At 36.3% G+C, this 11,957-nt stretch overlaps 1 protein-coding gene across 1 annotated transcript; it reads left to right on the top strand.

Moving 5' to 3' along the window:
* Positions 1-353: 353 nt before the first annotated feature.
* Positions 354-11,141, top strand: IBSP (integrin-binding sialoprotein). The gene is made up of 6 exons (XM_006867749.1): positions 354-407; positions 505-555; positions 651-728; positions 6,169-6,234; positions 9,862-10,032; positions 10,587-11,141. Exons 1-6 carry the CDS (start codon positions 354-356, stop codon positions 11,139-11,141), a joined length of 975 nt encoding a protein of 324 aa, XP_006867811.1.
* Positions 11,142-11,957: the final 816 nt, after the last annotated feature.

The following is an 11,957-nucleotide window of genomic DNA, read 5'->3' on the forward strand; positions in this document are numbered from 1 at the left end:
ATAATAGATTACTCAAAGTGCTAAAGTAAATCTTATACCGCTTAAATGAAAGGAACAATTTTTAAACAAAATAAATCAAAAGGAAAATTTCATGGAAATTACCAAAACCAAAAAAAACCCAAACCCATTGCTCTCAAGCTGATTCTAACTCATAGCAACACTTTGCCACATCTTCCTTCTTCAAAGAGGTTCTAATGAATTAGCAGGTAGGTGCTTTAACCACTGTGCCACCAAGGCTCCATGCATAGAAATGGGTGCTTCATATTTGAGTACAAGGGGGGAAAAAACGCTATGCTTTAGTTTTAATATTTATTAACCATACCTCTTCCTTAACTACAGAAGCAATCATCAAAATGAAGACCACCTTAATTTTGCTGAGCCTTTTAGGAATGGCATGTGCTTTCTCAGTAAGTTCTCTCATGAAATCTTTAATAGTGATCTCCATCTGTGTCTTTTTGTATGTACAAGAAAAGCTCTGTAATAACAAAATGTTATTTCAAACAGATGAAAAATTTATATCGAAGAGCCAAGTTGGAGGATTCTGAAGAAAATAGGGTAATTTATTTTAGCATATTTCTTTGGTCTGATTTCTTTTACTTTAGATGTCTTATACATTAAATATTAATATCTCATTTATTTTGTTTATGCAGGTCTTTAAATTCAGGCCACAATATTATCTTTACAAGCATGCCTTCTTTTATCCTCCTCTGAAACGGTTTCTAGTTCAGGTAAGTATAAAGAGTAATTTTCATTCTCTGTAGTTTACCATGAGCTACCATAATATAAAGGAAACCAAATTTAAATAGAGGTCACCTAAATTCAATTGTCATTGAAATTCAGCTAGAAAGAGGGCTTACTACAAGAAGCTTATTTTTAATATAAATAAAATAAAATTTATTTCTAAGCTCTCTTTTAAAGCTCACAGAGAGAGAAACATTTAGTCCTGTAAGATGATATAACACCAACAAAACACATGGCACATTGAGTTATGTTTTCTTTAGTAAGTCACTGCCCAAAATAGGACAATCTTATCAGTGGCTCATAATTCAGTCACTAATTGACATCTTACAGTTGATTCATTTAGCTGTGTTTTACATCTAATAATTTAGAGCTCTTCAATCGATAGGGAAACAAAGAATGACTTCACAAAGAGCTGTTATACTGCTGTTGTTAAGTGCTGTGGAGTTGGTTCTGACTCATGCATAGCAACCCTGTATAGGGTTTCCAAGGAATAGCTTATGGGTTTGAACCACTGACCTTGGGGCTGACAGTCCAGTGCTTATCCTACAGTGCCATATCAGGCATCCTCACAAAGAGTGGTGGTGGTGATGGTTTATGGTTCTGACTCATAGCAACCCTGTGTAGGGTTTCTGAGTTTGCAAATCTCTAGGGGACCAGACAGCCTCATCTATCTTCTGCAGAGTGACTCGTAGAAGTAAATTGCTGAACTTGTGGTTAGCAGCCCAACTCATAACCCATTATGCTACCAAAGTTCCTTTCACAAAGACTATGAACAACAACAACAAAATATCATTATTATCATTCATGACTGTATGAAGTTTTTTGAACCTTTAACACATGTATATATTTAGAGCAATCGAGGTACAGATGCCAATTCCAGCTGCATTATGTCATACATTGGAAAATAATTATAATGGAAGCATGGTTCAAGAACTGCACAGGAAAGGATTTTATGAAGTGAACTAAACAGTCCGTAAGGAAAACAAAATACCCCTCAAAATTTGTAAACAAAAAGGAAGTCACCACTAAAAATAATAGTTTCAGTTTTTGCTGGGTTACATATGAAAAGGGTCTTTTAAAACTAGGTGTCAGGGTACTGGTTTTAAATGCATAGTAACCCAAAATAGCACTGTTTTTATTACTATACAGTTTGGGTTCGGGGTGCCAATTATGCAACATTTGAACCAGAACTCAAGCAGTACTAAAAGCAGTCAGGATTGTTGAAAACCATGTCTCAGCACAGTGGTCTGGCACAGCGTCCTACCATATGTCGTGCTAACCAATCTTGAACTCATACAATGAGAATCTTAAAGTATTTCTAGCATCATTCTAATTATGGGGATCATGTGTGACCACAGAAATATAAGCATCAAAGATACAACAGTTGTGGGTTTTTAGAATTGTCTCCCATTCTTTGGTTCACCTCAGGCCTATAAATAAATAGTGCTCATTTAAAAGTTTGCTTCTTTGTCTTTTTTAAGTTAAATGGAAATAGTAGTAAATGTAATCTTCTCACTAGCCTCTCAACTTTCCTAAAACATTAGATGGTTATAGATAATCCTATTCATAATTTTCATACACACATATAGAGATAGTTCTGGTATGGGGCTGTGGGTTAATGCACTGGATTGCAAGGTCTGTTTGAACTACAAGGTCAGTGTTTCAAGCTCACCAGCTCCTAGGAAACCCCATATGGGAATTGACTTGATGGTACTTAACAACAATATAAATGATCTAATTAATATGAGAAAGATAAGGTGCTCTGCTCCTGCAAATATTTACAGCCTAGAAAACCTAAAAGGGTCACTATGAGTCAGAACTGACTCAACAGCGTTTAACAACAACAAAAACAATCTAATTAAAATGCCGTAGTGAAAAGATATTAGGGGAAAAGGCTATCTTTTATATTATTGATAGACATAAAGATTAACATATCTTTAAATGATCTTTAACATAAAAACATTTTACAAAATATTTGCAGATAGTATATCTCAACTAATAGAGAGTTTTTAAGCAAGATGTTCATATTTATACTTACATCAATACATCTAATCAATTCCAACTCATAGGGACCCTATAGGAGAGAGCAGAACTGCCCATAGAGTTTTCAAGGCTGTAATCTTTACTGGTGTTCTGGTGTGGTGCTGCGGGTTAATGTGCTGGACTGCAAGGTCGGTATGAACCTCAATGTTGGTGATTCAAGCTCACCAGCCGCTCCTCGGAAACCCTATACAGGGTTGCTATGGGTCGGAACTGACTTGATGGCACTAACAGCAACAATATTTACTGAAGCCAACTGCCACATCTTTCTCCTATAGAGCAGCTGGTGGGTTCTAACTGCTAACTTTTTGGTTAGCAGCCTGAGCCACTAGGGTTCCTTATAAGATTGTTGTTTTAATATAAAATCCAATAAAGTTATTTCCTTATTTATCAGTTTGACCTAGCATTTATGATCTACTCTATTTCTTTACAAAGTTTGATTTCCAGGGATTTTTTTTTTTTTCCCCTTAGCATAACCACTTACGTATTTTCCATAGTTTTTTATTAAATAATAAGCTTGGCACTTTAGTGCCAGCTTTTTTAACCCCAAAATGTAGTAAGCTATATTGGCTTTATATACTATTCATATACTATTCAAACAAATTAGTATTTATATTCAAGAATTTAAAAAATACCAATTTGTATTTATATGACTTTTATTATATTGGTTTCAAAGCTATCAACAGTATACTATAGCTTATCAATCTGGTTTCTTACAGAAATAAACATAAAAGTAAACTTCGCATCTTAATTTTAAATGAAAAAACTGTTTCTTTATTAATCAAATAATATTTGATTAATGTGTGAACTCTTAGAAGACAGGAACTATGTCTTATATTAGTTTTATATGTCAACCTCATTCCAGTTATTCAGTCATGACAATGATATTAGTCCCCATTTTATTTCATGCTTCTACCCCTCTTCCCAGTATGCTGTGGGTGTTAAGTGCTGCTGAGTCAGTTCTGACTCATAGCGACCCTTGATAGGAGTTCTTGTATGGTACTGTAGTATAATCACTGGACTGCCAACTCTAAGGTCAGCACTTCAAACCCACCAGACACTCCTCAGAAACCCTACACAGGGTCGCTATGAGTCAGCACTGACTTAATGGCATGTTACAACAACAATAACATAAGGTTTTAGAAGAGCAGCTGGGGATGTGAACCACTAACCTTGTGGTTAGCAGTTCAATGTTTATCCTACAATGCCACACCAGTTGTTATTGCTGTAAAGTGCCATTGAGTCAATTCTGACCCACAGCTACCCTGCATAAGGTTTCCAAGGAGGAGCTGGTGAGCTTGAACTACCAACCTTGCAGTTCAATCGACATTGCAGTCTGACTCATTAGCCCACAACACCACACCAGGCCACACCAGTAGAGTGATAGAAATCAGAAGGAGTAACTTTTTTTTTTTAACAGCAACAAAAGAAGCAATTTTATATGCTCATATACATGAAAGACTTCTGGAGATAAAAATGAGACTTAATGACAAATTGGTAATAAAGGATAAGTGAAAAAAAGAGGAAAATGGAAACTGTCAAGACTTCAAGGGATTTATAGTTTTAAAGTTGTTCCTACTATGTAGATACTAATTGAAGAGTCATATGGTTGGAATAGGAAGAAGGCAAGAAGGAAGAAAGTATATAAAATGACTCAAGGGATTCCTATTTTTTAAAAAAATATATCTCTGGCTACATAAATATACTGTCCTCTATATTTAACTAACAAATAAAAATGGCTCCAATCAAATATTCAGCTTTTATTCAACTAAGGAATAGCCATGAAGTTCGTGGTAGTGAAAGCAAGTCTAATTATTCTCTTTCCTCCCAAGGCTATTCTTGGCTCAAGGAGACAAGCATTTCCTTTCCTTGGGTGGCTGACATGGCCAAATGAAGAGTGAGCCCTGAGCAAGACTGGGACATGAATGTTTTTTCATATCTGATCTCTAACCCTGAGGTTATAAGTCCTTCTGCAGATATATTTTCCAAATGTAGAGTCCTTAGCTGGGTCATCAGAATCAGGGGTAAACGTTGCAGGGAATGACAAAATGCTAAATCCATTTGGATTATCTGTTGCCTTTAGGGGTGATTTTAAGAGAAAAAGAAGGAAAATCCAATTTAGGTTATTATTGGGGAAAAGATGATGAATTTCTTCTGCTGTTTTAAAGGCTCTGAAAACACATGTTTAAATTTCCTTTTCCTTTTCAAAAAGTACCAAAACTCATTAAGTTATAACTAGTCTTTTTATATCCGGAATCCTTTATTTCCATTCAGTACTGAGCTTTTAGAAGAATTACGATGCCTGCATCTCTTAAATGAGTAAATGAATACATTTTTCTCTTATATAACTTTCACCTCACCTGCATCAACTAACCTCACTTCAGCAATTAAGGAGTCCTGGTGCACGGTGCATTGAGGGATGGGTGAGCTGCTAAACCAGAAAGTCTATGGTTCAGAAACCTACCCGATGCATCATGAAAGAAAGATGAGGCAGTCGGCTTCCCCAGAGATATACCGACTTGGAAACCCTACCAAGCAGTCCTTGTTAAGAAGTTATTCTACTCTGTTGTGTGCCGTGGAGTCGGTTCCGACTCATAGCGACCCCTGTACAGGGTTTCCGAGGCTGTAAATCTTTACGGGAGGAGAAAGCCCCACCTTTCTCCCAGCGGAACAGCTGGTAGTTTCGAACTGCCGACCTTGAGGTTCGCAGCCCGATTCGTAACCAATACACTACCAAGACCTGTTCTAAGTAAGTAAGTAAGTAAATTAAGATGGTACTATTACTTGTTGCTGTTATTTGCTGTCGAGTTCTGACTCATAGCAATCCTGTGCACAACAGAACAAACACTGTCTCATCTTAAACCATCCTCAGAACTGCTATTACGTTTGAGTCCATTGCTGCTACCATTGTGTCAGTCCATCTCTTTGGGAGTCGTCCTTTTTTTCCCTGACCCTGAGAAGTTTGTTGGAGTCCTGGTGTGGCGCTGTGGGCTTATACACTGCACAGCCAAGTTGGTTTGAACCACAAGGTCGGTGGTTCAAGCTCACCAGCTACTCCTAGGAAATCCTATACAGGGTCACTATCGGTTGGAACTGACTCAACGACACTTAACAACAACAACAACAATATTAATTAGGAGTCCTGGTGTGGCACTGTGAATTAAGGCACTGGACTGCAAACTCATTTTGAACCTCAAGGTCGGCAGTTCAAGCTCACCAGCCACTCCTTGAAAATCCTATACATGGTCTCAATGGGGCGGAACTGACTCTGCGGCACTTAACAACAACAACAAAAAAATTCATTTGTTTTAATGAATACTTGAATGTATTTTAGTTTACTACAATCACCAGGTAATTTAAATTTCTGTTTTATATGTATGTGTTTAGGGCAATAGTGACTCATCTGAAGAAAATGGAAACGGTGATAGTTCAGAAGAGGAGGAGGAAGAAGAGGTAAGGAATGCCTGCAATCATTTCATGACAAACCAGTCAGCACAAAAATCAAATAGGATACTAAACAGAGCTCCTTCTCTGGTAGCATAGTGGTTACGAATTAGGCTGCGAACCTCAAGGTCAGCAGTTCAAAATTACCAGCGGTTCCACGGGAGAAAGATGAGACTTTCTGCTCCTGTAAAGATTTACAGCCTCGGAAACCCTGTACAGGGTAGCTATGAGTTGAAACCGACTCCATGGAACACCATCACCATTTCATCTAATAATAAAATGTATGCTCTTACATAAATACAAACATTCAAAATGAGATATAAAATAAAGCTCTTACTATATAGTACTAAAAATTAATCAATGGCTAAAACACATCTAGATTCCTGGTGTGCTGCTTTAGGGTCACCACTGGACTGCAAATCACAAGGTTGGTAGTTCAAACCCACCAGCTGCTCCTTGGAAATGCTCTACAGGACTGCTGAGTCAGAACTGACTCTACAGCACTTAACAACAACAACAACAAAACACATCTATATATCTCAGAAAGTAAGCTAACATCTTCACCACTGATACTCTCACACAAAGAAATATACCTGTAAGGATATATTTTCCTGTATAATCAATTATAGCCATCCACTAGCTTGGGAACCTTTTTTGGGTATTATTTATGAACAGACATTACAATTGAAAATAGATCATGGATAAACAGCTGCTCTCTTGAAAGTGAAGTGGTATAGGGACTTAAAAGGTCATAAATTATTAAGCTGTTGTTTTGTTTTGTTTTGAACCACAAAGTAGCAATTTCAGCACCATAATTTACTCAAATCACTTAAAAGAAAGCCTTACTAGAGCAGCAAGCCATATCAGGGAAAATGCTGCCCACTAAAGCCTGTGAAATCTTGCCTGAATACCCAACTAGTAATCTTACATAAGAACTAAATGTCAGTAACTCATCTAATTTCAGTTGTTTGCTATACAATTTGTGCTTGTAAAATTGTCTTTCAAGCTAGATTTCCTAATTAGATTGATTCCTTTTTGACAGTGGTTTTTCACTAGTTGTGAGTGGTGGAGAAAGATTAGGTCTCTTCTGGAAATTTCACAAAATACACACACACACACACATACAAAATGTTGCCAGCTATTTCTGGACATTTGTTGTCCTCCCTGAATGTATCTTTAATCTCCTATACTTCAGAAGATGAGGGATCTTAGGTTACAATCATTGCTTTTGGAAAGAACTATTCCTTATTCTCTTTTTGTATCTCCTCACACTGTCTACCATAGTGCCTTATTTTAAAAAATATTTATTTAAATATATAAGTATGTGGTGCCTAATAAATATTTAAAATAAATATTTATTAAGTGGAGGAATAAATGCACCACAGAAAATTCTTTAAAAGTTATAATAAGAAAGTGCTTGAATAAAATTGAATCTTCTTTCTGAAGAAATTCTGAAACCCTTTTTACCCCCCAATTCTTTCCTTAAATTCCATTGGTGATTTAGGTTGAGTATGGAGTCTCTAACCATTGTATTCACATAAGCACATTAAATATGCTTAGGAATATTTTCTATTTGTTTATCATACATTCTTTCTTACTCCTAAATTAATCTGCTGCACTTTTCAAATTTTTATTGAACTGTAATGCATATGTAACACAATTATCGTAAGTGTGAAACTCACTGAGATCTCAGAAGCAGAATTCACCAGTATAACCAGCTCCCATATCAACATATCCCACATGTTTTGTGCTCCATCCATTCATTAACTGCTCCTCAGAATTCTGTTGGATATTACTTTTGCCTTTTTGGGGGTGTTACTCTTTTAAGTATAGCGTGTACTCTTTTGAGCATGATTCTTCTATTGTCAATTTCATAAATTCATTCATATTGTTCTGTAGTAACAGATCATTCTTTCTCAAAGTCAGCCTTTTACTATGTGAATGTACCAGAATGTATTATTATTCCGCTGATGGACATTTGAGTAATTTCCTAGTATATGCTTTTACAAATACTGCCGCTATGAACATTCTAGTGCTTCTTATGATGCACATATGAGTTCATTTCTGTAGGGTGATTTACTAGTTGTGAAATTTCTGTGGCAAAATATCTGCATATGTTCCATCTTAGTAGATGAAGTTGAACAATTTTCCAAATGAGTTGTGTTAATGTAATTCCTCATCATTATTTTTAGAGGGTTTCAGTTGATCCTTATTCTCATAAAAATGTGTTTTCTTCAGTCATTTTAATCTTCCTAGTGGTTTAATGAAGGAGAAAGATGAGACTTCCTGCTTCTGTAAAGACTTACAGCCTCCAAAACCCTATACAGAGTAGCTGTATGTCAGAACTGACTCCACAGCACATAACTACCACCACCACCAGTGAGTTAATAGAGAGTAGCTGGGTAACTCAAGTGGTTAAGTGGTTGGCTACTAACTGAAAGGTTGGTGGTTTGAATCTACCCAGGACTATCTAAGAAGAAAGCCCTGACAATCTCCTTCCAAAAGCTCACAGTCATTGAAAACCCTATGGAACACAGTTCTTCTCTGACACGCAGGGTTGCCATGAATCAAAATAGGCTCAAACAGCAACTGGTTTGTTGTTTTGTTTTGTTTTGCTTAAAACCCACTACTGTTGTGTCCGTTCTTACTCATGGTGACCCCTCTAGGACACAGAACTGCTCCGTAGGGGTTCTAAGACTGTAAATCTTTACAGGAGCAGACAGCCTCATCTTTTCCCTTAAAGAGGCTGTTGGTTTTGAACTGCATTTGAAGAGAAAATACAGAGGTCTAGGAATTGGAAGATTAGGGCTCTCGTCATTACCTCGACGTTAACAGCCCAGCATTTAACCCACTGCGTTACCAAGACTCCTTGATTTTGGCTTAAATCATAAATCATTGTTTATTTTTCTTTTATAATGATATATTTGAAAACTAGTATTCATCAGAAAACGGACTTATTTTCTTTTTAAACTCATTGTAAGTAGGGCATCCTTAGACTAGTATTTAGAAAAAGAAATGGTGTTTTAGTACAAAACATGGAAATCTAGCAGCTGGAAAATCAGGAACTAATATCATGCAAGTCATTTATTCCCATGGACCTCAGATTTTGAAATAAAGGTACAGGACTCAACTGGTCCCCTCATTTCAAAATCTGAAGGAGCATTGTAATGAATAAATAAAATGGCTATCAAACTTTCTGCTTAGTGGTCAGAAAATACAAGAATTCATTTACTACCATGTTGTAGTTGATATTAGTAAGGATTTGAGAGTCTAATAAATGTATGTCGTTGGTGTTGTTGTTATGTGCCGTGGAGACGGTTCCAACTCATAGCAACCCTGCAAAGGGTTTCCGAGGCTGATATGCAGAAATAATTATATACATTATTTTTTAATTGATAAGGTAGAAAGCAGAAATGTCTAAAACACACTATCTATAGCAATAGAATAAGATAACTTTGAAACAAGTTCTTAGAAGTGAGAAATACAAAATGACAAAAGGGGCGGCAGGAGAGCCATCTTTGACTGACGTGGGCTGGCTGAGGGTTACAAAGTTCTTTCTAATAATAGTTCACAACTCCAACAAACCTTGAGTTCTTTTCAGGCTAAAATAACTTTTCTTACTATGAATGTTTTCAGGAGTCTTCAAATGAAGAAGAAAATGAGGAGAATGAAAATTCTAATGGAAATGAAGATGAAGACTCTGAGGCTGAGAACACTACACTTTCTACTACAACACTTGGGTATGGAGAGGAGAATACACCTGGAACAGGGAGCATAGGATTAGCTGCAATCCAGCTTCCTAAGAAGGTAATTATTCTCCAGTTCAATCCATTGTCATTTCTTTATGGAAGTCTAAGAATTTCCAGAACTACACACATAGTATTTTGTATTTTCACTAACTCATTGAAAATGCAGGGGTGGGTATATTTTTCATGATTACAGACACAGAAAGATATTTCCCCAAGCAAATTCTCCTGTACATGTTACTACAAAGACTTTCTACATATAACAGAAGACTTAGGACATGCATTTCAGAAATGCATAAAAATTCTGTATAGAAATGTGACCAGTTTGATACAATTGCATTTCAGGGAAGAAGAAAAATTTAGTAGAACAATGATAGACCACATCTCCCACAAAGAAGCCAACCAAATTTCTCCCCATCAAAACCCAATGAAATGATACTTATTCTAAATTTGTAAAGCCCTACCAATTCTTGTGTTAGTTAACGCTGCTTTAATTCAAAATTACATCTAGATTACGGTAGTCAGTAGAGAATACTAGGTTGAATTGAGTGGTGGTCTTTAATTTTTTTATTTTTTAATATCCTGATTTGGATGCTTTAAAACTTTTCCTTACAGACTGGAGATACAGGAAACATTTCCGAAAAGGAGGAAAGTGATGAAGAAGAAGAGGAAGAAGAAGAGAATGAAAATGAAGAAAATGAAGAAAATGAAGCTGAAGTGGATGAAAATGGGCAAGGCATAAATGGCACCAACACCAACAGCACAGATGTAGAAAATGGCAATGGTAGCAGTGGTGGAGACAATGAAGAAGAAGGAGGTGAAGAAGAAAGTGTCACTGAAGCTAATGTGGAAGGTACCCCAATGAATGGAGAACAGAACAATGGTGGCTTGAAAACAACCACCTCTCCAAATGCTGTGTTTGAACCCACAACACTACGACAGATCCATGTGACCACAACCGCACCATTTGGAGAAACCACCACTACTGGGTATGAGGGTGAGTATGAGCAAACAGGCACCAATGAATACGATAATGGATATGAAGTCTATGAAAATGAGAATGGAGAACCTCGTGGGGACAATTACCGAGCCTATGAAGATGAGTACAGTTACTTCAAAGGGCAAGGTTATGATGGCTATGATAGTCATAATTATTACTACAACCAGTGAAGTCTAAGCCTGGCAAGAATTCATCTACTTTAGTGTTGTATGTGATTTCCAGGTTCAAAGTTCAACTCAGGAAGGTGCAATATAACAAACACGTGTATAGAACAATGTGGAATGGTGCTACTATTCCAAAGTGTTGTTTTTTTTTGTTGTTGTTTTTCATGTTTTCTTTTCCTCTGTAATTTCTTCTGCGAGTATTGGGCTTCTTGTTGTTTTCCCTTGTATGCTATTGAAGGCCATTGTAAGTAACACAAGGCCATGTATCAAGTAGTAAAGCAATATATAAGATAGAGGGCTTTTAAATGTTTTTAAGGTTGTTAGTTCTAGAAACAGTATTTTCATGTGATTGCTCTATTGTTAACTGCCAAAACACACTCTATACAAGAAGTGATTCTAAGAAACATGCGTTGATATTAATGACACTGTATACAATAAATGTGTAGTTCTTTAATCATACTACCTATCCAACACTGTATATTAAGTTTAAGTATCATTCTTATGTATTTTTATGCAACCAATATGTACATTCTGTCAATGGATTATATTTCAAATAAAAATGCAGTCCTTCAAATATGTTATAATTAAGAAGAAAATGAGAGATTTTGAATTGGAAGGGGGAAACAATGGAAGACAAATCAGATCGAAGATCAAAAGCTCATTCTTACTATGGTTCTCAACTCAAAGGAATTATATACATAAATTAAAATAAATCAACATAACTTTAAAAAAAATTTTTTTGCCATGCTTGTAGCCAGAATCAGTCATATACATCAGGGGAATAAATGACTTCTATTAAGGAGTTCTAGTATGGCACTGTAG

The sequence above is a fragment of the Chrysochloris asiatica genome, unplaced genomic scaffold, assembly GCF_000296735.1.
Source record: "Chrysochloris asiatica unplaced genomic scaffold, ChrAsi1.0 scaffold00109, whole genome shotgun sequence".
Classification (NCBI taxonomy): Eukaryota; Metazoa; Chordata; class Mammalia; order Afrosoricida; family Chrysochloridae; genus Chrysochloris; species Chrysochloris asiatica.